Consider the following 27,952-nt stretch of genomic DNA (forward strand, 5'->3'; position numbering starts at 1 on the left):
GTAGGTTGCCGACCCTTACTTTAAAATGTCTTGTTTCCAAGTTTCACTTTTCTATTATGTCTATCACACAGACATAAACAACACCTCGCCAGAAAACCAGTTAGATTTTTCCTGCACAAGGCAAATCAGCTTCTAATCTAGACGCTGTATTGTCATTTCGCTTTGGATACTTTTCAGGAAAAACGATGAATCTGACGATACTAGACGATTCTAAAATTTACATCTCTGTGACCTGGGCGTCTGGAAATCTATTAGACTTGAACGACAACACCAGGCTACATGAAAGTTCCCAACTATGCAGTCACATTTTGCCATACAGTTACCTGGTTAGTGCTTATTTATTTCATTCAATAAATTATTATGTTTATTTCTACATTCATATCGACCCTAATTCACACACTCATAATCTCCACTTCTATGTCAATACAAGAATAGTACACATTCCTGTATCCATAAAAGCCCCCAACTATTTCTCAACTAAATATAAAGCAATGAGATAAGCCATCGCCTTGTTATAGTGTTGTATCCAAATGCTCCGTTACTGTTGGTTTTTCTTTGCCACAAGATAAGAACAAAAACGCCAAACTTGCACAACCAATCAGCATTGCTTAAGAATTACCAAAAATCAAAATTTATCTGGCCCATCAAATTTTTTGTTAGATTGTTAGCTAAATCCTTGATATGCATTGGAGAAAGAAAAAATGAGTGCTCATTTGGCTAGTCCTTGCATACCTGAGTTAGCAGATCTGCACATCTGTGACCTCAACAAATCCTGCAATAAAGTACAGGCCAGATGAGCGGGGTCTAGTGCAGAAGTGCAACCGAATGATGTCACAATTTGGGTAGCAGGGGTCTAGTATATAGGCCTAAATGCATCACACGGCTGTGCACTTCTGCTTACTTGTGCACTTCAGATTATGTTTTTTCTGCACTAGGCCCCTGGGTCTAGTGCACAACCATAGGATGCATCTGTATAGTAGCCCCAGCTACTCAAATTGTAACGTCATTTGGTTGTGTACCTCTTCCTTAGACCCAAATATTTATATACATTATAAAAATTTTGCATGCTTATACAGCCTAGCAAATTTTCTTCATGTTGCAGTATTACATTCTCTATGTGTATCTATGTCACATTAGCAATTTAAAAGTAATGCGCTTTCCAAAATAGCCTAGATGGGGAGCTAAGGGCATTTTTGTGCGCTAAAGTTGTAGCTTATTTTATAGGATTAAACTGAAGTAAAGTAACCAAGCTGGTGCTAGCCAAGCAGGTTTAAGTTTGTAACATCGCGCTTGTGCCGCTAAATAAAATGATTGATTGAACATAATCATTGTCAATAAACTATGACAAACACGAGAAACATCTTCCGAAAACCTCAACAATAAAAGTCACTGCAACAGCAACGCCTATACTCTTGTCAGACCGTACTTATCTTGCGACCTTGCACAAATTTCTACAACGGCTTTTGGACTGTGAACGAATTTCTTGTTTTACCCATCTATACTACAAAGGGGCTGGCACCATTCTCCACGGACAATGGTGAAAACATACGATAAGATACGGAGGACATGCATAAAACTCTGTTGTCAAAATCAATGAAGCAAATCATCAGCTGGATGCAGCCACGTTTGTTGCGTAACTATATAATTGCTGCACAACAAATCTTTTATTGCGTCATATTATAATTTTACATAGTTTAGTACTGTACAAATTTTGTCTTAACGTGCCGGTTACCTTGTGTTAAAAATGAAAAACAGGCATGAAAATGTCAATTTTATGTTTCATGCGTTACCAAAAAAGCGATTAAAAGCAAACCAAAAGAGCAGTTTAAAGCACACTTGCATTCAAAAGGTGAGGCGGGAAAGATGGATCAACAAAAATCTTTAAAAGATGCCGTCAAGTCTCAGGAGAAAATAGAGGAATCATCTGTTTCAAACTGTAGTCCTAATGATTCAAAAGAGCAACTTCAGAAAAATCTTGTGGTTCAAAGTGGTAATAACATTTTATTTTGAATAATTATGTTTTTTCAAGTATTCAAGTGAAAAAGTGTTCTTATTAAAGTTTCTTGTAGTATTTCACCGGCAGCTTGTAGGCCTACTATTTAAGGTTAGCAGCTGAGTTATGACAAAATACAGAAGCAAGTTTGATTAATCTTTGTTCTTATGGTTAAATCATGCTTTTAGAGTAGGCAACTAGGAGATTACTTGCAGCGGGTTGGGTTGTGATTTAGGCAAGAGAAACAACGCTTTGAACGTACAACTATTGTCAGTGAATTTGATGCTTCATTTCGGAATTCTCTTGTGTCAGGTAGTTCAACTCACACTGAAGATGTGTCACATAAAAGTAGTGGAAGGAAAGACCTGTCATCTATTTCTAACAGTGTTACTCCAAACTCCATGGGAGGCAAATCCATGAATACTTTGGGCAGCAAAGGTACCGCAAGAGAATATATGTCTAGTGTCTACCAATTAAAAACATCATAGTTTGCCTGAGTTGTACTGTTAGTTATGATAAAAAAAATGGCTACTTAAGAAATTCAAAACTGATATTAGATGTTCAATTGGTAGCTTTCTCTTTGTTAGTTTACTAAACCCGATGCTTACTGATTTTGGTGAATAGCCATCCGATAAAGTAATTTAACCCTATTATCACTAGGTGTGGCTTCTCCTGCACACAGTCACAGCAAAACGTGGCGTACAGTTGCACTGTTTGCTGTAGAAACTTGAAATTTGGTGACTTTTCCAAAAAATTGTTCAGCTATCTGTCCATGTTTGTTTTATAAAGTTGGATTTTGTAACTTTTGAGATATTGTCATATTTACATAATTTTGCTCCCTCTCCGCATTGAAGCGTATCGTTTTCCTTTCCTCATTTATGCACCACTAACTCGACTAACTAATCTCTTGCGTTCTCTTTTCGCGGTCAGCTGGCTTTCCGCACAGCGGGGCCTCGGCGTAACAAGAAAAATTTCTAGAAATGTATCACTTTTACGAATACTAAATTTACACTAAATTCACTTTCTTTAGTTTTACAATTATGATGTATACAGGAAGCCAGATGTTTTTGCTACTAACCTGTAAAAATACGATCAGTTTACGACGTGTAGTTTTCGAGTAATTAACGATTGAAAATGTGTGTGCAGTGTCGGCCACACCTAGTTAAAATAGTAAAGTCGCGAGCCCGGTCTGGATAGGGTTAATTCAACGGCAGCTCGTAGGCCTACTGTTTAAAACTGGCCGCTTGGTTACCAAAAAACACACACGCAAGTTCAGTTAAACTTTATTATTATGGTTAAATCAAGCTTTTAGCGTAGGAAACTATTTTATGCGATTACCTGCAGCGGGTTGGGTAGTGATTTAGGGGAGAAAAATAACGCTTTGAACGTTCGATTTTTGTTGGTGAAATTGATGCTCTATTACGCGATTGTCTTGTGTCAGGTCGTTCAACTCACAGTGAGGATGTGTCAAATAAAACTAGTGGAAGGAAAGGCCCGTCATCTATTTCTAACAGTGTTACTCCTAACTCCATGGGAGGCAAATCCATGAATACTTTGGGCAGCAAAGGTACCGCAAGAGAATATATGTCTAGTGTCTACAAATTAAGAACATCATAGTTTGCCTGAGTTGTACTGTTGTTTATGATAAAAAATGGCTACTTGAGAAATTCAAAATTGACGTTATATGTTCAATAAATTGGTAGCTTTCTCTTTGTTAGTTTACTAAACCCGATGCTTACTGATTTTGGTGATAAGCCATCCGATAAAGTAACTTAATTCAACGGCAGCTCGTAGGCCTACTGTTTGAGACTGGCCGCTTGTTACCAAAAAGCACACACGAAAGTTCAGTTAAATTTTGTTATTATGGTTAAATCAAGCTTTTAGCGTTGGAAACTATTTTATGCGATTACTTGCAGCGGGTTGGGTTGTGATTTAGGCAAGAGAAAAAACGCTTTGAACGTTCGATTTTTGTTGGTGAAATTGATGCTCTATTACGCGATTGTCTTGTGTCAGGTCGTTCAATTCACAGTGAGGATGTGTCAAATAAAACTAGTGGAAGGAAAGGCCCGTCATCTATTTCTAACAGTGTTACTCCTAACTCCATGGGCGGCAAATCCATGAATACTTTGGGCAGCAAAGGTACCGCAAGAGAATATATGTCTAGTGTCTACCAATTAAAAACATCATAGTTTGCCTGAGTTGTACTGTTAGTTATGATAAAATGGCTACTTAAGAAATTCAAAACTGACGTTAGATGTTCAATCAGTAGCTTTCTCTTTGTTAGTTTACTAAACCCGATGCTTACTGATTTTGGTGAATAGCCATCCGGTAAAGTAACTTAAATCAACGGCAGCTCGTAAGCCTACTGTTTGAGACTGACCGCTTGTTACCAAAAAGCACACACGAAAGTTCAGTTAAATTTTGTTTTTATGGTTAAATCGAACTTTTAGCGTAGGAAACTATTTTATGCGATTACCTGCAGCGGGTTGGGTAGTGATTTAGGGGAGAAAAATAACGCTTTGAACGTTCGATTTTTGTTGGTGAAATTGATGCTCTACTACGCGATTGTCTTGTGTCAGGTCGTTCAACTCACAGTGAGGATGTGTCAAATAAAACTAGTGGAAGGAAAGGCCCGTCATCTATTTCTAACAGTGTTACACCAAGCTCCGTGGGAGGCAAATCGATGAATACTTTGAGCAGCAAAGGTACCGCAAGAGAATATATGTCTATGATTATATCAACTGAAAACACTACGTTTTGTCTAAGCTGTGCTCATTGTATTGTATTGTAGGCTATTGTTTATTTTTCTTCATGAATTTTTCGGAGTGAAAGTTAGGATGATAACTGTTGTAGTTATAGGACAATAAAACATGCTCACGAACAACTAATGAGCAGGAAAAATTGGCAAAGCCCAAGGGCTTCTTACATGCAAGATAGCAATAATAAAATTGGGGTACAAGATATTAGGTTAACATAGCCACCATACCCACAAAATAAATCCTAAGTTTACCGAATTTAAAACCAAAATACCGCAAACAATGAAACAACTACCGTATTTAATTGATTATAAGCCGTTGTTTACAAAACTTTTTTATCATCAATTGTACGGTTTACATTTATGGGCGGCTTACATTTTTTTTATGAAACAAAAATTGTATTTGCTGCTATTTCATTATTTGGCTGCATTTCTGTTACAAAACTCTTTTTACCCCTTCCTTGGTTTTAACGAGAATTTTCGTTGGCGGCTAGCGCTATCTGTATGGGTAAAACAGGAATTCGTAAGCAGCTTAAATTAAAATCATGAAACATTTGATAATGTCGTGAATATTAGCCTACTATTAACAGCTAATCGTATCTTAATTTTAACACAATTACCACCCATGCTACGCGGCTTATAATCAGGCGCGGCGTACAGTAATTTTTAGCACTCTCAGATACGCTTTACAATCGAAAGCGGCTTACAAACAAGGGGGGTTTACAATCAAGTAAATACAATGCACTATTAGAAGATGTAGAAACATGTTCCCTAACATTAAGAACAAGGATATTAACAGCCAAAGTGAATATATGAAGTGACATAGTTTGATTAAAATGACAATGAATAGACCTATCTAGGCCTAGCGCAAGCTACAGCGTAAACTCAGCCAGAGTTTAGCAATAACATTCATCAGTACAAATAAACCAACGGCAAGCTAGTCTTAACTTCTTTAATGCAAAATATTCTTGTTATATCTTAAGTACGCGTTATTTATACCTATTAATTATTACTATTATATATCGGTCACACGAAACATTGTTCAGTATTAATACAGTGAGACCTCGTTAATCCGGACCACTTCGTTTCGTCAAAAAATGTCGGTTTAGCGGGGTATCCGGATTATCGGAAAGTAAAAAATCAATCAATCTTGCAAATGCAGTACCGTGTTCAAAACGCAGTGTGCACCTTACTCCAATTCTAAGTACCGAGTTTCTGGCTGGACAGCAACTAAAATAAAATTATATTTATTGTATGATCCGACCCAGTGTCGAACCCCAGAACCACCGTATTAAAGACGAATGCTCTAAGCCAGAAGTGACGAACATGCGGTCGCAAATCGGTTTGAAAACCGCTCTTGCATGGCGAAGCATTCCGGCGGGACCAGCAGTCTTGAACTTTCTTTGACCTGTTTCTAATCTTTGTTGTTCTTTCTAATATATCAAAAGCTGATAGCACGATTGAGTTGCAGCAGTATGTCTTCAATAGATTGCCGGACTCAACCGATGTAGCCTACTGTATACGTATTTTTTTGCGACCGCGGAAGCGTTATTTGTTACTGTTGATGAACAATTTATTTTTTCGTTTCTAAATTTTTTTACAAAGCGCAATGCTGTATAGTACTGTACTTTTGAATCAATAAAGACCGCAACGTTATTATGCGTAGATAATCGGCTATTGTTTCGTCAACTAACTACCCAGTGTACATAGTGTATTAGGACAATCGTGAATCATTTTCGCTAAACTGTTAATAATCCGGTTTATCGGATTTTATTGCTATTGATTTAGCACATTTGTTCCAAAACTTTTGTGTCGGAGTCGGACAGCGGGGTTTCCGGATTAAAGGGGTAAAATGCATAGGAAGAAATCCGTTCGCGGCAGTTTTGTGTAGGATAGCGGGGATTCCGGTTCATCGGGGTACGGATTAACGAGGTCTCACTTACATACCAAACCATGCCCATTGTTATATCGTGATGTAATAAGAGCTTTAATGTTCGTCATAAATAGTTAAGAGGTGAATTTGTGTATTTTTGCAATTATTTATTGCAATAACTGCTTAACCATTGCATTTTTGGAGCTGCTCCTAACTTTACCTTTTTTGACAAATTTTGACTTTTGAAAAAAAATAATTGCCCTACTTATACGTTATTGTAACCTAAGCTGACTAGCATGAAATACTCCTCGGCTGCGGATGTGAAATACGCTAGTGTAACCAAATCACCAAATTTGATTCGCAAGTCAAGTCATTTACCGTTAAAGACTCAAGTCAAAGTGAATCTTTCAGAAGAAGTGACTTCTGTCAAGTCATTTGTCAAATAAGATTCGAGTCAAGTCAAGTCAACAGATAGCTGAAGCTAAGCCGTACTAAAAGCAAAACATTCTGTCAACAAAAAATGTTTTAAAAAATGACATACCACCAATACCAAATTTCTGCAATATATAGCCTACTGTTCAGGGGCCGCATTCAGTGGTCTTCCCTTTTCGTAGTTGTATAAAGTGTTGAATCGTTAATGTTAACATGCCTTTCTCTTCTCATTGTTACCGCAGAGTTATAACTCATTTATGACAAGAAAAAACGATTTTCCGAAAATCCTTTGCGTAATTGGCAACTATTTTAGATTTGTTTTTTAACCTCTTTTATTTTAAAGATATTAATTGGAAAGTATGGTTTGTTCTTTGGACTGTTCAGCTAAAATTTGTATCATTAAATTCTTATTTTTGTTTGTTTATCTTAAAGCGCATAACGTTCTACACAGTTTTGTTCTAAAGTGACCGTCATACCGAACCGTACCAAACGTATATATCTGCACTTGAACAAACGGTTTGTTCAACTATATTTGTTATTCAAATTTTCTTAGGGGGTAAATCAACGCCTCGTTCAAACAGACAGCCTCTGCCAATCACGCCAATTGGAAACTGCAAGACGTGTAGACCTACACCAAATCTTAATACATCTTCCATTCATCTTTTTGATGGAACTACTCCAACAATAAAAGCTCCACTGGGAACTGCAATGTCTGCGGGTTCAAATGACGATGGTGGTCATCCTTCAGCTAATCCTCCTCAATTGTGTATGGCCACATCAGTCACCGGACTAAAAGATTACGCATTAGCATATAATAAAGATAAATTCAGGTTTTTTTTTCGTATAGATTTTGCTGTGAGTGTGCTGACTGACATAAATTACTATACACCAATATTGTTGCATATGGCCTATTTGATGCTGTTTATTTCATGATAGTAACGTACCGACTGTTTGTTTATTCTCTTATACTGTGTTATACTATATTTTAACAGAGTAACTCTGCCCCTTGGCGTAAATTCTAACACGACACTTGAAGAACTACGTCAGAAAACGGACGTTATTGGCTCTGTCGCTCGACGAGGTTCTGACTCGGCTTTTGAGGCTGTGAGGGGCAAAATAAAGAAAGATGGTGCAAAAAGGTTTACCCTACCGTCATTGCAACGCAAAAGAAAAAGCTATCACGGTGAAATGAGAGCTGATGCTGAAGAAGAAACGGATGCAAACAGTGCTGGGCCCAAACCAGGAAAGTTTTTAAAACTTTGTATTAGATTGTATAAAAAGATACCACATACCCTATAGCCTACTTATAAAAAAGCCTGCCCATAAGACACTTTTGTGTCTAATATGTGTCCCATCTCATGGGTCCCTTTTTAAAAAGAAAGTAAAATATGCTATGTTTGTATCTAACTCCCGCGTAATATGCGCGTGTGTAATTATATTAATATTCAGAATATTCCTATTATATAATAACTTTCCGGTTCGTACAAAGGAGCTGCAGCCATCCATGTGCTTTTCTTCTAAGTCTTACAAAACAACACGTTTTAGTTTTAGTTTTTTCTTTGAAAGCGCTCAGTATTTTTTACTGGATTTGTTTACATTGGAAACACTTAGGTCTGTGCTCGAAAGTGCTTAGGCTTGTTGTTTTTCCTCGACTAGGAGGAGGGAAATTCCCTGTTAGCAAGAAAGTAGCAAAATAACTATAACGGTTTGGCAGGTGTAGCAACCCAAAATCGTACAAAACTACTCAGCATACCCTGGCTTTCTGCTTGTTTGAAATAAGCAGTTAACACTGCTGTTAGACCAGTACTACTGCATTGATGTAATGATATTGGATGATGTAACTACATGCTACTGTAGCAAAATCTTTCTCGTGTAAGTTAGAGTCGTTTTAACAGTTATTTTAGAAATGCAATAGACTAAGGCCGTGCATGTATTAGAGGACGAGGTTGCAGGCTGTGCCCAAACAGAGTGGACAGGGTTTGTTTCTAATCGGGTTAGCCTGCAAGGAAAACATGCAACCTTTGAAAAACCAACATTATTAACTACGAATATACAGTAACGTCAGTAAACCATGCCAAAGCTTTCGTTAGGTTAATCACAGCTATCCTACTTGTTTGAAAGGAGGTAGTTGTTATGCGACAGATCTTTACGTCATTTTGAATGTAAGAGTATGAATAGTTTTTTGTGATTGCACATGTACTTAAACTTTTTTGAAAGTTGCAGTTTCATTGCTCAAACACAATATGCTGAAAATCTATAGCAGTGAATTCTAGTCAGTACTTTCTATCTGTTTATTTGAAAATGGACAAACAATATAACGTTTGAAAGTGTTTAACTAAGCTACAGCCATTCCACTTGCAAAACTCGCGAGCCGCCATTGCCGTAATATGATGTTAGATGTACCTATAGTTCTGTTATCCAACTATAATATCAAGTACTGTATTCCTATAGGCCTATGGGTGAAGCAAAAATAGATCAATTACAACATTTTAAACGTTTTCCGGCCATGTGTTATTATAACCCAAAGTATCAACTTTGGGTTATGTACTTAAAAACTGTTCAAGGTACAATTAAAATGCCCAATCTTTACTCGTCCAATCCCATTTCAGTGGCCAAGTCTGTCTACAATTCTACATTTTTTTTTTTTGGTTTTAGTCATGATACTCTCAAGTTCTTATTTGTTTTCTCAACCATTTTGAACGCTTTCAACTCGCAGCAAATGCAAATTGTCTCGAAACCTATACTGGGCTACTAGGTTGAGTTGTCTGGGACTAAATTGCCCGTGGGTGGAATTGACCGATCATTTTGATTTAAAAGTATTTTATATTATAGGTTTACCTGTAACAGCGCTTTCGGATAATATGGTGACTGCAAAGTCCAATATAGAAAAATCAAAATGTCGAGGTGATAACACGACATCTAAAGAACATCGTTGGCCGTTTGATTCCTTCAGCGAACATCAAGTAGGTCGCTAGAAGAGAATAGCGAAACTGCTTAATTAACAACAAAAAAAACTTTAAAAACCGAACGAAGTCTATGATATTCTGTTAGACTTGTAACTTTTACCAGCAGAGTATTTAACATACTGTAAGTATGTCAATTTTTATCATACTAGAAGTTAGTGTTATGTTTTTTTGTTTCAATCGTCAGAGACGCAATTCAGACCAAAATTTGACTCTCAAACCAGAATTTGAAAATTTTGTAAAAAAATTGCAAAGTGGCGAACAAACGAAAGACCCTTCTGATGGATGTATGACAACGGTAGGAAGAAGAGTGAAAACAGGAAATCCTATTGTGCTTGTAGGTGAAATAAAGCACAGCGACGGAACAGCAAAGTGAATATAACATTGAAATTTTGTTCTAATATCAAAGAGTAAAATCAAAGAGTAGTCGTAGGTAAACATACTTGTAAAAGGATTTTCAATAACATGTATATTGCATATAATATATCGCAAAATTAGCTTCCTAATACAACGAAGACGGCTGTCATGATGACGTCATAATGTAAAAATATGCTTGATGTCTGGGGTTGTATTAAGTATAGTTGTCATCAAATATAAGGCTCAACTGGTGAAAATCAGAAATTTATTTTCTGCCGACATTTCATTAACCCATTCGGGTAAATGATGAAGTTGAAGTTGCCCTGATTAAGTTAACCTGACTGGGTTAATGAAATGTCGACAGAAAATAAAGTTCTGTTTTTCACCAGTTGAGCCTTATATTTGACGATTATTATGCCTGGTGATAACCATAGTATATTTAGGTATGGTAGGTTGGTTAACGCGTTTTGGATGAAATACGTCTACATAGGTAGGTGACTAGTAGCAGGTAATGTATATTTTCAGCATAGGAATGTCGCAGGTGACAGTATATGAACTGGTAAATCATTCTTGTTTTTACCGCACTTTCCGGTATTGGACTAGGCTAAAGCCAACAACCATGACTGAACTGTACCGTGGATTAGCATTTACATTAACCAGTATGAATAGACCAACGGTAAGCTAGTTACTACTACTCTTTACTAGTCTGCGACAGAAAACATTCTATTCATGCTTGTTCTAAATACCTGAGTCATCCCTTTTATTTCTTAAATTGTGGCGTAATCGGAACCGGAATCTCGTCATAATAAAGTGGTGAATTTGCCTTTTTTCACTTGTTTATGGCAATGATTGCTTAACCACTAGTCCACTACATACTAGTACAAATTCTTTCACCAGTATATTTACTGACAACTACTCTTTGATCTAAGGGCAACTTGTTTTTGAACTTGCCCCTAATTTTAAGTTTTTTTTGGGTCTTGCATCTGGTAAACTGGTAAGTTATATTATAGAAGTAGTTTCAGCACAAGTTTAAGCACAATTTTCAATAGATATTAACAAAATATAAATGTAGATTATCGCGCTTTTATACGCCTTTGGTAATTTTGTTATAAGAGCAGGTATTTTTTAGGAAAATTGTAGTTTTGGGAACACTGCGAAAACATGAAGAGGATAATAAACAAGATAAACTATTTGGATCCGGAGATTCTGCGGCAACTCTTTCGCAAGCATTTTTGCCCCCGACATTGCAACATCATCCGAAAGGAACCACCAGCTTCGCAGAGGAAGAAAACGTCATTCCAGTAGCTGCTGAACAAGAAAACGATGAGTTTAAAGCCTCGAATGATACCGCCAATCCTTTGCGGAAATTTGCAAATAATTTAAAATTCAGATTTGTTGCAGCTAGTAATCGTTTAAAAGCAAAGCCGAAAAAGTTTGCAAAACCTTTGAGCATCTTTAAAGAAAAAGATGATCCATCAACTAGTCAGTCTTCGTCTTCTTCAGATGAAGAGTATATTGAATTAGATCTTGACACCTCGGCTGCGCTATCAATTGGTCGCAAGCACCACTCCACTCCAGACCAATCTTCTAATCTTAAACCTAAAGGAAAGCTTTTATATCGAATTCCGACTGCAAGTGAAAACCCGTGCCGTTTGGAAAGAACTCTCGATAAAAAAATGAAAATCTTTCGCAAGGAAATTAAGCAAATTACAGACGGGCGTCTGCAGCTTTGGAAACGACATAATAAAAGCTGGCTTGATTCAAATGAACTTCGTGCTCTGAAGTACAACCATAGCTCCTTAACCTTAAATAACCTTATCGATCCCAAGAACATTACCAAAGCGACTGCAATGGTGAAAGAAGCATTAAATACATATCCTTTCCGAAACAAGATAGATTTACGTATGCTGAAAACCAAACAAGATATTTACAAATACTACTCTCAATTGGAAAGAAAAAGTTCTCGTGATTTAGGATGCGAAGAGAGATCTAAAACTTATAATAACAGCTCATTTTACCGTAAATTTATAGATGCAGTTAGACAGAGGGTAGAAATCGGTTCCTTTCGGAGAGGCATAAATTTGTGTGATAAGTATTACGATCCTGAGGAAGATGAAGGATTTATAAAGCCTAAATTGGTTAAAGACATCACGTTGTACCGCAAAGATGGGAAGGGTAAACTTGAAGAATTGTACAACAGTGACGAGATGATTGACAGCCAACTAACATCATCTGAAGAGGAGTTTGAGCCAAGTGATGACACTTCTTCTGGTTCCCACCAAAGTGCGCTTTACTCAAATGGCGACTACAGTGTTTACTCAACAAATGTTAGTAATAGCAGTGTAAGCGAAAACATCACTTCAGAACCTTCCTCTGACGAAGACGACATGACAGATGAGAACAGTAGTAGTCCTGCCACTTCTAATAGCAGCGATAACTCAACCTCAGGAAAAACTGAAACTGAAAATAGTACTGAAGCCACCGCATCACAAACTGCAACATCAGCCACATACTCTACATCCACAACTTCAGAAGACACGTATGGAACAGGAGATGGATATACATCTTCTAAACAATCATCTACATCTGTACTACAAGTAAGCACTGGACCCAAGCGAAGAAAAACAAAAGAAAAAATTTCTTTTAAAGAAAGCAAAAAAGCAGAGGATTGTAAAAAGCTAGTATGCATAGGCAAACGCGATTCGAGGCAGAATATCAGCACTGGCGATTTTTTTGTAGCAAATTCTGCTGGTGGCGACCCTAATAGCCTCTCTGCAACTAGCGCTATTAAAAGCTTCAAGCGCGTTCGTTTTGCCAATGTTTCAAGAATGGATTGCACAATGCAGGGTATCACAAACAATATGTTTAACATGATTTCAAAATATCGACTTTTGAAGTTGGAGACTAAATCTTGTACGGATTTGCCTTCAACGCGGAAAAATCGAAAACGATTTACTTACGGCAAAGATGTGAACAGCAACTTAGCCAATGAGCAGCGAACCAAAGCTAGGTATTTAGACCGTACCTTTGTCTCTAATTCGTTTCCATTATACGAAAAAGGTGATTACAGGGAAATCATGCACGCTATGCGTAAGAGCTTGTCGATGTTGAAGGGCAGTGGACAAATGAATAAACATTGCGACAAATACATGTATAGTCAATCTGTTTCAGAAAAAATGCTTCCTGAAGATTCTACCTTTCATGGAAAACTTAAAAGCAATTTAACGTTTTCAACAGAATTTCATCGCAGGACTAAAATTCAAATCGGACGGAATCCCGTGAAAGGTCGAAATAGAAATACTGTACCAGTGGTTCGAGCAGGTCCGACGAAAAATGTTCAATATTCTTCGGAAGAAAGTAACAGTTCAAGCGAAACGAACACTAACAAGGAAACAAATTATGACACGGTTGCCTCCCAATCTACTGAAACTGATTTGAGTAATAAATTACCTTACTCTTCACAGAGTTATCAGAGAGACACCTCCGAGACCAGCGCTGATACTCAAACTGAAAGAACTTACGATAGTGTAGCTGGCAGTGACGAAAATAATTATTCTTTATCCAAAAGTGCCGATGTTTCTTTATGGTCAGGAACTGATGATACTACAGACATAAACAACTCATCTGTTGCTGCAACTACATCCTCAGGAAGTGATAGCAACATATCAAGTGATAGCTCAGAGAAACGCGAGCTTCCTTCAGCTGCAACTGCATCTTCAGGAAATGACAGCAACATATCAATTGATAAGTCAAACAAAAGCGAGTTTTCTTCACATACGCATACTACGATCTCAAACACAGGCAAAAGCAAAAATTATTCCTTGAGTGTGCGATTGTCTACAACTCGCTCTCTTTCTTGGAAGAAAAGCAAAGAGTTACCTGGATTTCCCGGATCAATACGTGTTCCTGGGGAATTTCATAATTCCACAGCTTTAAATAAGTTTTCATCTAATGAGAATATTTTATCACTTAACACCTCAGTTCATGAAGCAGATGGTTCGAAATTGAATATTACGTTGTCTAACACTCAGAAAAAAGATTTGTCAACGCCGTCATCGAAAACAAATTGTTCCGCTCTCAAAACCGAGGAATTACCGGGATTTCCAGGATCAAAAAGTGTATGTAGTGAAGATCAAAGTCAAAACACTTTAAAATCTTGTTCATCCCGGTCAGTCCCAAAACTTACGAACTTTTTCAGTTTTCAACAATCATTACAGGATGTCAACCTGGATTGGTCTCGGTCTCCTAAATCGAACGTATTCTCAAAAATACATGGGCAAGTCGCTGACTCAGTTAGGAAACCAAAAAGTCTCGGATCGAGTCAATCTCTAAATTCTTCAATAAGTTCGGAATTTAACATATTTGGTGATCCAAAAAATCCACGAAAATCATTTCCCGCGGGCTTGCTAAAACTCGGATCACAAGATTATTCTTCAACAAACATATCCGGTTTAACGACGTGGTGGGATAGTGAAAGTGAGATAAAGACCGATGTGGACAAACCCTCGGAAGCTAGTTTGCAACCTTTGCTGGAAAAGGACGACAGAGAGGTGCGCATGCGTGGAATAAAAAATCGCAAGTCGGTAGATTTCCGCTCACGTGCAGCCATGTTATATTTGCGAGGAGATGGATTGTTAATGCAAACTATGCAAAAGAAAGACCATGAAAAGGTTGGAAATTATCGGGAGTATTTAAAATTTTCAAACAAATACGGCAGATTAGATGTTTCGCCATCTTTACAAGATATACATTGCTTAAAAGCAGTTGAACGGTTGCAAGTTAGCAATACCAAAGATCAAGCAATTTCGGGAAAATTGCAATTAGCGTGCGATCATCCTGATTGCCTTTCTAGACACTCTCCGAGCAATGTCAAATTACCGGGGCTGTTGCCTGTTGAAGAACAGAAGACTCCAGCTGAGGTTACTCTTAAAGACGTCACTGACCTTTTAACGCACAGCAAGATAAGAAAAGACTTATATTACTCAGATAGCGAGAACAGCGGTCAGTGGACGTCATCATGTAAAAAATGCCCTCAGCATCAGAAGAGGTTTTTTCCTTTTTTTCCTGATCTTTTCGAAAAGTACGGAATACAGCCTTTGGCTGAAAGAGTAGTGGATTATGCAATGTTAGGTGGCAAAGAGTCATTCAACTTGCATTTTCCGCTTTACACTGAAGACGATGTTGATACTTTTACTGACGAATTTGCTTTCAAAGCTCTTCGTGATGGTGTGGCAAAATTTTTGATTGAGGATGCTATAAACACGTCGTGGATGGATTTGCAGTCTGAGGTTTTATACCAAGATCTTCTGCGACAGGAGATCCGAGATACAATTCACTTAGGAGTAATTGATGTTTACTCAAAGTCATGTATAAATGCCGGTAGAAGGACTATAATTATTGAAAATTACATCCAAGAAAATACCCCGCCGGAAGTGACGGTAACAAAAACCGAAAGTGTTCGAAGTCTTCTTCCCATTCCAGACCTTCCCGATAACAGTAAGTTCATTGCCTTTTCTCCTACTTTACCAAGCAACGATGAAACCAGAGATAAGCTGCCGGGCACGGATGCTACTGGTATAATACCTATAGAAGGAGGTGATAAAACGCAAAATTTGATGCCATCTTATTTAAATACTAAAATTACTGCTTTGAAACTTATCAGTAAAGCCACGGACAAGGGCATTTATCGCTTTTTAAATCCAGAGAGTATTTATGAAACAGCAACTGAGTTGTCATTTCGAAGTTCTGATTTTGATATACATTCGGAGTTTCTTGAAGATGGCGGTTTCGCCTCAGATGATCATATCACATTACAAGTAGGAAGTTTAGTCGACGACATGGTAGCTGCAGTAGTAATATCAGATGAGCTTGGTTTGAATTCGTTTCAACCTATGCCTATGAACGATTTATATCCTAATATTAACGAAGATGTCGAATTTGTTGTGTACAAAATGGTTTGCCAAGTTTCTGTATGCGATGAACTTGTGAACAGAGGTTTGGCTAGTAGAAATAATGCACTTCTGAAACTGCCAGGATACCTATCGCGTAAACACACCGCGCCATCAAACGAAACCAGCACGGGAGACAGCGATACAGAGCAGTCAACTTTGGTTGAAGCCAGTTTATCTGCTGAATCAGGGAGTCGTTCCGAAACAAAAAGTCAGTCATCTGCCACTTACTCCTCAAGCCCTGATCGCACATATAATGATGAAAAAGATAGTGATTCCGAAGATCAAGAAAGCGCTCCTCACGTATCGACACGTGCGATAAGCAACACAAAGATGAAGAATAAACAGTTGTTTAGAGGACTTGTAAAGAAAACTAAGATTTTAATATCATCAACTGCTCGAAGCAACGGAACTGAAAGTCATAAATCTAACACTTCAAAATTTCCCAAGTCTGTTAAAGGACTTTTTAAGCGATTTAACCCCAAACGAAATAAACCCGATCAGCGAACACATTCTAATTTGGTAGAAGAAAACGGCTCAAAAGTTTATACAAGGCAGCCGGAAATTTCAAATGTGTCATCTGATTCCAGTGGATCAGATTATTTTCCTATCGACGCTATACTTTCAGAAAATGCAGATGACGCTAACTGTTCAAAAAATATTAGGTATGTAACTCCATATTTGCTCATGACATAAAATGACGATAATGTTTGACGAAACTATGGCAATAATGTTTTAGATTTCAAATGAAATAGCCTATGCTAGCAGGGTTGCTCATGAGAATAAACGTTTTATGGGATGGGATGGTGTAAATAGAATTTGGCCTATGGACAACGTTTAGTAGCATTAAGACATAATGACACACCTAAGGTAGAAAATTGTGTTTTGATTTTATTTGTGTTCTTTGTCCCGCATGAAAAAACATTTAATACGGTTGTCCCATAAGCTCTTAATAGAAACTATAGTAGCCAATTCTCACGTCAGAAATGAGGAATGTACTGAGTTTTACACCAATATATTTTACCTGTTTGACCAAGATTCTGGACATGAGACATGGTGTAATATTGCCTAGTATGTACAATAGAACGGGATCCTATTCATGGTATACAACAAAAAAACTGTCCTGCGGACAACCCTGGGTATAGTAGATAGTTTTAAAAATACAAGTATAGCAAAATTAGTTGTGTAGTGTTAGAATAGATTTTACCTGCTTTGGGGTGTTTCCGACAATAGCACATGAGTTCCTTATCCATACCAACTATAGTCACATCGACTTTCATGTATTTTTTGTAGATCATGCTGTGTAAGTGATACTTCCTCGTCTTCATTGGGAGAATCTTACAACCAGTTAAACACAATGGAAAGATCTGAGTTAAGAGATTCCTATGACCATGTATCTTATTCTGACTCTACATTAAGCGACTTTGCTTTGCATCCATCCTCTGGAATCCGTAGATTTGCTTTTAGAAATCGCAAAGATAATGATTTGAAAGATAATCAAGTATTTGGAACGATGCCTTTGACAATGGTTGAAAAATTTGGCAACATCGCAAAGCATTTAACAGAAGAAGAGAAGAAACAGTCTCTTGAAAACCAGGATGATAGTCAACCAGGCTACAGCTTTTTTGCGTCAAGCAGTGCTTCGGACTCGACAGTATTTACCCCATTTCCTTCGTGTGGCGTTACGCAAAATGTTGACTCTAGCGAAAACGAATACGTTGAGTTTATTCCTGCATTTTATCCTTTCTACGAAAACACTCGTGTTGATAACGCGTCAACTGTTTTGATAGACCTATGTAATAACTACGCCAGTGAAAAAAACGACGATCAGTCGACTTTTAGCGATTCAAGAGGGATTCCATCTTCAGAGAGTATCGTAACTGATTTTAGCGATGTCACAGAAGAAAGCTCAATTGCCACTTCTTCACAACTTTATGAGGCGCATATTGGCGACGCTATAATGCCTTCCGGTATGCCCTGTGTAAATCAACATGATCATTCTTCAGGGACTAATAATTTTAACCAGGGTGCAGGGTCATCTATTACTGATAGCAAAGCCAAACTTAAACAAACGAAAACTTCAAGCCCTATTAATCGAGAGCTGTGTAAGCCTCAGTCGGCCAAGTCCATTCGAGATTATTCCGTGACTGAAGAGTTAGATTGTCTACAACCTATGTCAAAGGAAGCTGGATCGAGTCGTTTTATAACAATTGGGTGTCGATCTTTTTCTGCCAATGACAATTCTGCTGACGCTGAAAAGGGAAAGCACAAGCAATCATCTGAGGTTACAATCGGAAAGCGCATTGCAGAGAAATTGTCAGTCAGAGGACTTGTGAAAGTGCGACCGACCGAAGAATTGGATGAAAATATATCTAGTCATCTGTTTGTTGAAACCAAAGGAGAAGGCTCAGATGTGGTAAACGAATGTAGTCAGAAATTGTATGTAAACTCTGGTACTAATGTCAAGACTTTCAAACATATCCTCACGGAAATACCCAGAGAAGAAATTGTGGAAAGTGAGAGAACTTCAATTACCGTAGCGTCTTGCCACGTGGAATCGGAGGCAAACGAGAACGCTGATAGACGACAGCCTTCGTCGTTACGAGTGGTCTGGGAGATGTCGAAAACATGTTTAGACCAATGCATTGCTTTGCAGAAGCCCTTTGACATAAGACTACGTGGACTTCCTGGGTTGGATAAAGATGCCGGCTTTTTCGTTGGGGAAAGTAGGGAAGAAATAACTAGCACTTATGGTCGCAGCAAAGATAATACCAAAGAAAGCGATGAAGATGTGGTTTCAGGCGAATTCGGCAGTTACTGTATAAACGATCTTGTCTCTGAACTCAACGAAGAAATGAACAGAGTTCATCAAATTTTTGAAAGCGAAGATACCAGTCTCGATAACAAAACTATTCGGTCAAATAAGTATTCCGCAACTGCGTCTAATAAGCAAACCAAAGTGGCAACAGAGGTAACACAGTTAGTGCAAACTCTGGGAGAATTACAATCGAGCATGACGACGCTTGTTGAAACTGTTTATCAAACCAAAAACATATCAAGTGCTTCAAGCTGCACTCAAGCCTGTTCATGTTCTAACGAAAAATGCAACAGTTCATTTATAGACGAACTAGCCAAAACATTTCGTGATCTAATTGGTGAAATATCAAATCAAACCCGGTATGAAACTGAACAAACTTTGCAAAACAGTTTATCCAAACATTTCACTCAAGTTAACCTTCAAACGAACAGACTTCAAAAAATTGACTCCCGTAATTCTGCTTTATACTCAATATCAGATGACGATCAATATTTCGTTTGTAAACCCTCTGGTGGTTGCAGTAGGCATTCATGTACACAAACGCCAAGAAATAGCAGCGATTTACATATGCCATATGACAGACATCAGCGAAAGTTAACTTCTTGTAAACACCAGTGTGCACCGAAGGAAACTATTCTTCAAGGTAGCCTTGTTTCAGACCAACTCACCGCGTGCACCAGCAGTTCTCTCGATATTGGAAATCTCAGCAATACCCGAAATGCCCCATTACCTGCTGGTCAGGCAGCCCGTACAAGTTTGTGCAAAGGAAGAAGCCATCAATCTTTTTCGAAAGAGCAACAACATGAATGTCAAAAAAATGACATGTCGCCTGCACATCAGCTATCCTGTTCTGAAGATGGCGAACAACCATATGCTGATCCAAATTATATTTCTCAAATATCCGATGAATTCGAACGCAAGAACCATACCACTGAAAATTCTTTACAAAAATCGAACACTGATGGAAAAAGCTTTCGAATAAATTTAAATGGACTTGGAATTAAACGTGACGACGATCTTACGAAAAATTACACGCGTTCATGCAGTCCAAGTTCGCCACTATCGAAAAAGAAAGCTTCTCCAAGAAAAGTTACATTTAGTGATTGCTTAATTGAAGACGATTTAAGTAAGAACGATAAAAATGAGGACAGAGATGTCTACTACACTTTTCCACTGCTTTCTCCATGTAAGTTTTTTTATCCGTATCATTCAATATAACAACTAGTTTGGAAAACTCACTTATAATTGGCTTTCGTATCGTTATAGAAAATCCACATTTTTTAAATAAAGTTATATTTGGTGTCTTTTTGGTTATGTCTAAGTTCAGCAACTTTGATATGAAACCATTTTAAAATACAAAGTATTAATCTATAACCAATAAAATAAAAAGTATTAATTTTGGTAAAGCAGTATAAACAAATTCTATTCTACTTGTTACGTCATTATTGGTTAGTTTTAGCAAACATAACTTGTGGTTATAGTTTTGTTTTACAACTATACTTTTGCTTAATATAGTTTAACGAAGTCTAGTTTGATACTTACAGCTACCAAGGTCAAGCGTGTCAGAATTCAAGACGAATCAAACTATTCGAAAAACATTCGACTAAAAAAGGCAACAGCATTGTCTAATAAGACCTATGCTGCAGCTGAAACTGCGCATTCCCGCGCAAATCAACCAAACGACTCTGTTCAGCTTCCTGTGCCAGTTTTGACAGATTTTTTCGAAGAATTGCAGCCCATAGTGAGTACACATGTCGTCATATTCACAATAAATTGCTACCGCTTTTGAGTCACTTTTTGGATTTAGGACAAGTTAGAATATACAGTATTTTCATGTTTTATCGCGCACATGCAACTGATTGTAAATAAATATAAGCAAGGGATTAGTGGAGCATTGATTTGTGAAACGTCTTAGTCATATCATTTTACAGCGGAGAAGAAAGTGGAGATCAAAACCTCAAGAATCTTTGATAACGCAAGGCGTTATGGAAAACACGGATGACAGATCATCACGTACTGTAAAGATTGTGGGTTGCAGAAGCGAACAATTGTCAAAAATCATGACACCGTCTTCTGGCAAAGAGAGCGAAAGAAAAACAACTATTTTGGTGAACAGAGGAAACAGAACACCTGAAAAAGTTTCTTCTGAAAGTATTGATGACCAACCTCACCACAGCCATGATGCCAACGATTTTCAAACAAAAGTGGATAAAAAAGATGTTTTTGGAAAAGAAGATCAAGTGACTATGCAAAACAATACTAACTCAACTAATGAACAATTCTCTGCTCATCAGTCGCCGAAGCCAGTTGCAGTTGATGACGTTGAAGACCACAGAAAATTTTCGCATCCACGTCATACAAAAAAAAAGCTAAGTCGTGATATACCTCGACGTTTTGCAGAGAGTACTTCGACTTTGGCACAATCACCTCGGCAACAAGACGTGGAGGATATGGTCAGTGCTGAAACGACGCATTATGATAAAGAACCGTCAAACTTAAAAGCACTTAGAAAAAACGATGACGTTACTGGTTCTAAACAAGTCATTCTGGGAAGGGCGAACAAATGTATTTCTGTAGGTAAAAACGAAATCAGACCTAAAAGCAGCGCACAAACGTCTCACCCAAGTCATGCAAGTGCGAGTCCTGGTTCATATGACTACATAGATGGCTTAACTGTTAACAAAACCGAAATGAATACCAAGCGACCTAAGGTCGATGACATTTTTCTGTCAGCTTGTAATCAAAAACAACACTGCAATAAAAATAAAAGTTCTTTGCGTCCAGTTCCGGCTAAACTAGGAAAGCAGAAAATGTGTCGCAGCTTGACATACTCTCACTCTTCTGATCCTGATGAAGCTTCCGATGTGTCTATTTGCTTCCACCCATTTGATCGTGAAAAGTCCAGCTCGATTAACAGATTGAAACCAGCAGGGAATGGAAAGCCATATCAACAGCATCGTGACAATATTTCAGAATTTTCTGCAATAGGCAGAAAAATAGTTCCGCAGTATCGGAATTCTGCGGATAACTCCAATGTGATAAGGAGAGTAGGAAATACTACTTGTGAAAATAAAAGGCACCCGATGGTTTCATGTAAACCTCCTGCCAATTTTTGTGACCAACAGCAACGTCAAAAACTATCCAACACATTCACTCCAAAGATGAAGATGTGGCTAAATTCTGCTACTACACTGCATAACAAGAAGACGTCGTCATTGCAGATGAATTGCTCACAAGATGCAATTAATAAAAGGTCTAGAGTTACCGCCTTTTTAAGCAAACCAATCAGTAACAACAGCGAATATTCAGAAGATGATGACGGCGATAATCATCAAGACATTTCTGCTCACAACATATCCCAGGCAAGGATAGCAGCAGATCAGAATCTCAAAGGACGTGCTGCTCTTGCAGCAATGAACTTTCTAAGAGGATTATTGTTGCAGCCTCAAAATATAACAATCAGTCAACGTAATTCAAAATGCATGAAAAGTGGACGCATCACCGCTAAGCCTACGCATACCTTTGTTGAACACACAAGCACGACGTCAAGTTAGTATTTACATCATTTTAACATAATATGATTACAAAATATAATCATAGGCACAAATTGTATACAATTGCGCTGCTTTACAACGAATAGTGGCGACTCCCACACTTGAGCTCAGTCCAAGTTAAGATTATAGCCTACGACCCTACGTTATGCAACGGATGCGTGCTATGCTTGACAGTTGGTACATATGTGCCAAAACTGACTTCCCGCAATTCCAGCCTTCCACTACGTACAGCTAATTATGTTGAGCTTGGTTGCATTTCCGTAGGCCTATATCTTCGTTGAGTCTGTCGGTAGCCTAATCATCTGTGTCTGAAGTTGCCATTTGTAGTAAACAATCTCTCGACATGGGCTCATATGAACAGCGAGTTGCGATTCATAACTTGGTAATTTCTTGAATACACTTCAGTCCAAATTAAAAACTCTTATCGACGTAACGGATTTGAATTTAACTTAAAAGCCCAACTTCCATACATCCGGGAAAAGTTTTTGTTTCACATTATTTTTACAGGAATAAAAATTATCTCAAAGGTACCTGCACACTGGATGCTATTACGCCGCTGTAGTCGCCAAACGAAATCGTAACCACACGCACGCTATGGGCAGCCAGTGGTCGCACTGGCACTTGTCTGCCCACCAAGTCCGTCAAGAATCAGTATTCTCAGTTGATGCCAACTATAGGCTTTGTGATTCAAGGATGTTGCCAACAGATCTGATGGTGCACAATCGAAATATAGAGGCCTACAATAACTTGGCTAACTTCCAAATTTTTTAGCTATAGGATAAGTGGTTCTCAACCTTTGTTGGCTTACGGCACCCTGCAAACAACCAAAAGATTTGGCGGCACCCACAGTCAAAACAAAACGTTTCTGCATTAAATAAAAGTACTTTCCTGACACGTTTTCCCGGACTAGTGATTAGTGCGCAATAACTTACGGCACCTTTGCGAAACGTAAATGACACCCCGGTTGAGAACCATGGGGCTATACCCTAGCCATACAGGCTAGTGCGCTTTGTACCTCATCATGGTGTACCGACACTTAATCACCCGACACTTAATCACGCGACGCTTCATCACCGACACATAATCACTTGGATGTCGGACAAGCGTGAGGAAAATTCAGTAATTCAAGCTCATGTGCATCTCTCTGTGGGGATGACGATGTGGATTGCTTTTAAGGTTGGCCTAAAGCCAAAGGCTATTAGTCTTTCTTTTAGAACTCCCCGACAATTGTCTTTGACTCCGTTGCGCCGGCTTTCTCTATAATGTTTCTTTAAATCAACACCAGCTTCATAAAGTCAAATTGTTATATTGTCCGAAGTAAGTTGTATCACATTAGAAACATTTTTATCATCTTTTCACATTTAAACAAAACTATAACTCCAATTCAGTAATGAACAGTCCAGAAGGTAAAACTGATATTATGTGTAGAGACAAGAAGGGGAGATTTTAACCAAACCTTAGTTTTTATAGAAACACATTAGCCAATCAGGAAATAACATGTCATTTTGCATTGCTACGTATAACCTATGTAATATGTAACATTATTCTATTGTCACCGAAGTTCTTGATCAAAGTACCATCAAAACGGTTCTGACGTGAAGAAAAAACTTTTTACCTATTACCTTTCTTAAAACAAAGTTTTGCAAAAGCGAAGTACACCACATATACGCATAGATGGGTATCGCGACAATTCTAATGATAATTTAAATTAAACCGTCAAATTCAGAAAACATTGGTTTAAAGTTAACTTCCACCAGCTAGAAACTGTTTGATATTTAGCCAGAAATATCACCAACACGATGACAGTCATCGTGTTGACACAGTTGACCGTTATCTGTCAAGCGAGATTTTAGTTTATCTTCGTGCAGTTGCTTACATTTCCCATGCATGACATTGTTACCTAGTGTGTACGGTAGCCGATACTGTAAATGTGTGATTAAATGTCGCGTGATTAAATGTCCTAGTGATTAGGTGTCGCGTGATTAAATGTCCTAGTGATTATGTGTCGCGTGATTAAGAGTCGCGTGATTAAATGTCCTAGTGATTATGTGTCGCGTGATTAAATGTCCTAGTGATTATGTGTCGCGTGATTAAGAGTCGCGTGATTAAATGTCCTAGTGATTATGTGTCGGTGATTAAGCGTCGCGTGATTAAGTGTCACCAAACCCCTCATCATACATGTAGGCTACCTGACCAACACAGCCCCACTACAGCAAAACCCTTTTTTTGGATATTTACTGTAGTTACTTAAGAAAACGTTATACTTGAACGACAAATGCCACTTCATCTTCTTCAACATGCGGCAACCGCATTAAGTGTATACAGACAGAATCGCATATAGCCCGCAGTCGTTTTCGTGCGAATCACTTTCAGTGTGCAAGCACCTTTCGGGTTAATTTGAAAAAGTTAATTTGAGTGTAAGCATGAAACACTAACTGGAATTGTTATTGGTCTGTAAGGTCAGACGATATAACAATAAGTAAAGATTTCCAAAATGGTTGCACTGCAAGCCTGCTGCAATGGTTGCATTTAGTCAACATAATCGCGATTTAAAAATACGTTCACACTTGTTCAAACATATTTTTGTCCTTTCGAAAAGCTTGCCATTGCGTTTATAAATTAGTCGCACAAATTATGTTTTCTGTGCCTTTGTATTTAAAAACTGTCATCCATTATAAATGAAAGTTTTGATGATAACCTGGTAACGCTGATAACGACTGTGATAACAAAGTAAATTTATTTCATTTTATAGGTTCCTCTGCCAAAAACGTGATGATCGGGCAAGGAGGATGGACTGTATTTCCCAATTGTTCGTTCTCCTCCAAAGGGAAAGGTACCTTAGGAAAGCAAAACGTCAAAATAGGCCATCACCCCATGAGCAATAATAATATGTCCATCCCACATAGACTTGATGCTTCAGGTATAGTATGTGTACAATTCCATCCTACTTTCTATTGTTGTAGTAGCTCAATTGCACGCGATTGCGTGTTTTTTTGAAAGATGACCCTGTTGGTACGTGTGCAATAAGCATGAATAACCGCACCTTTCCAAACGATGCATAATTTATGTCCTATGTACTTGTTGTTTCGGACTATAGTTTCTCATTAAAAGTTAGAGAGATATACAGCAGTTGAGTAACTTTTGAATTATCAGTTTTATAATTCACAGATTACAATGAAGAGAGAAACACTACGGACGTCACATCAAATGCGAATTTAGAAAGTTATGTGCCAAACAATGCAACATCACATTCTACATGTACGACGCATAGTCCATGCGGCTCGCTTCCGTCTCGGAAAAGGTTTGTCAGTCTAGTTTTTCAAATTACTGGATTACGCAGGGCAGGCTGCAGTTATGCGAGCTTGGCTCTTTATAGCCAAGTGGAGGGAGCGCCCTTGCCAGACCATGTAGGTCTGCTACATTCGCAGCCGGGTTCGGGACGTTAGCATTAATAGCTATCAACGTCCCTTGTTCTTCCACCTCTAAGTTATGCCAATTTTCATGGGTTTTAACTTTCTCTTTTTATCTTCCATAGCGTGTTACGCCATAATCTCATTTATGCTGTTTAAGTTTTAGTTATAGGAAATTAGGAAAAGTGTACACGTATTTCTCTCGCTTTTTAAAATGTTTCGCATCCTGTCCGTCTTGACCATTTGTCTAAGATTATATCCATACCAAGTTTTACAAAATAACATGCTGTATCGAGCTATTACGTTGTGAATGATGCTGTATGGACCTAATTGTTGACCAGCATAACATGCGATCACGTGGTCCATTTTTGGGCTGTTTTTAAATAATTTTATCCAAGAAGTTCGCTATAATAACGGTATTTTTAAATATATGCTAACTTTTTTGTTACTGTTTCATGAAATTAAAACATTCGATTCTCAAAATCTCCTCATGACGCCAAAATCAAATTTAGCGTTTTAATTTTGAACGACAGTGGTTCGTTTGTGACACATGCGCTTCGAAAAGTTTTTTACGTGTCAAGCATCATTGAACCCGTATCTAAAAGTGTTCCATCATCTGCAAGCAGTTTGCTTCGTAAATATGAAATTGCAAGCGAATGACAAAATTGAAAGTGAAATTATGTCATGTAATGGAAAGAAATACTAAAAAACAAAACAACTATTTTTTAAAAATTAGTCAATCAACTATAAAAGGGTACAGTTGTCTTTTTTTAGAATAATTCTTTCAGAGAAGCTTTCAATTAAACACTGTTTTATTTCACTTTCTAGAACACTTAATTGAAAGGATGTTAAGTAGTAAAAAACAATATATTTTGTTCATGAAACACAATAGAAGTTGCACTTTTACAGCAATTTTTGTACATTTTGTTTTATTATGTTACTTACTGGTTCTGGATACTAAGTCAAACAACGAAATATTGCAAAGTTTCAAGTGAAAATGTTTACCCCCTAATTGTTTTTAAAAAATGAAAAAGGTTGATAGATACTAGTATCAGTATGCGACTTAGGCATTATGTAATCCAAGTACTTGTTTTTTCACTTTACCATACAACACTATGATTATTTATTACTATAGTTGTTATACTACAACGACTAGTTGTTGTGTGATCCAAATGCATGTCTATACAATGAAACTTTAATTGTTTTGCAGATGGCATCTTTTACCAACATCAGCTTCTTTACAGTCATTGCGGTATGGAGCAAATTCTGTTTCTCGCCTTTGGAATAGTTTTCGCTTGTCAGACTCACGTACGTCAGCTAACACCTCTCCATCAACCACAAGTTCTCTGAACACTTCGTCAACATCGCGAAAAGCTGTACTCGCTGTGACGTCAATCGCCGATGTTGTTGCTAGAGTGGTGGCCATAGCAACAGTGCTTTATTTCGCTTTTCACGAAGACATTTTTAAATTGCAGGGTCGCCCGCCCATATGAATTTAATGGTGCACTTAATAAAGTTTTTATAAGTTGTTGTCCATTTTGATATAATTTTTACGTTTTGCAAATGACTCTCAGTGTTATGTGGCATAACTGTCTACATATCGATATTAGCATATGATCGTGTATTGCAAATTACAAAAAGGACCTGCAACAAAGGAAATAACGTAAAAAGTCATAAAAACTTTAAGAAGACTCGGTATTTTTTTAAATGATGCTTTGTACATCAGTTCAAATAGAGGCGACGTTTAAATTTTAAATACGTTAAGTTAAAATCATTTCAACAGATTACAAGCATCCTCGAGCACTGAAGTACAACAACGCGTATATGGTGATCATAATTCGTTATTTTG

At 37.8% G+C, this 27,952-nt stretch overlaps 2 protein-coding genes across 2 annotated transcripts; both read left to right on the forward strand.

Annotated features, from left to right (window-relative positions):
- The first annotated feature begins 1,737 nt into the window (after positions 1-1,737).
- LOC143449823 (uncharacterized) lies at positions 1,738-8,617 on the forward strand. Its single transcript, XM_076950149.1, has 7 exons — positions 1,738-1,990; positions 2,306-2,431; positions 3,435-3,560; positions 4,007-4,132; positions 4,573-4,698; positions 7,607-7,883; positions 8,046-8,617. Exons 1-7 carry the CDS (start codon positions 1,864-1,866, stop codon positions 8,350-8,352), a joined length of 1,215 nt encoding a protein of 404 aa, XP_076806264.1. The 5' UTR covers positions 1,738-1,863; the 3' UTR covers positions 8,353-8,617.
- A 1,085-nt stretch (positions 8,618-9,702) lies between these two features.
- LOC143449516 (uncharacterized) lies at positions 9,703-27,836 on the forward strand. The gene is made up of 9 exons (XM_076949750.1): positions 9,703-10,016; positions 10,204-10,388; positions 11,503-16,986; positions 17,615-20,325; positions 20,684-20,880; positions 21,071-22,688; positions 25,446-25,613; positions 25,862-25,994; positions 27,314-27,836. The coding sequence occupies exons 1-9, from the start codon at positions 9,915-9,917 to the stop codon at positions 27,594-27,596; spliced, it is 10,881 nt and encodes a 3,626-aa protein (XP_076805865.1). The 5' UTR covers positions 9,703-9,914; the 3' UTR covers positions 27,597-27,836.
- The last annotated feature ends 116 nt before the right edge of the window (positions 27,837-27,952 follow it).

Source organism: Clavelina lepadiformis, chromosome 3 (assembly GCF_947623445.1).
Source record: "Clavelina lepadiformis chromosome 3, kaClaLepa1.1, whole genome shotgun sequence".
NCBI classification, from domain to species: domain Eukaryota; kingdom Metazoa; phylum Chordata; class Ascidiacea; order Aplousobranchia; family Clavelinidae; genus Clavelina; species Clavelina lepadiformis.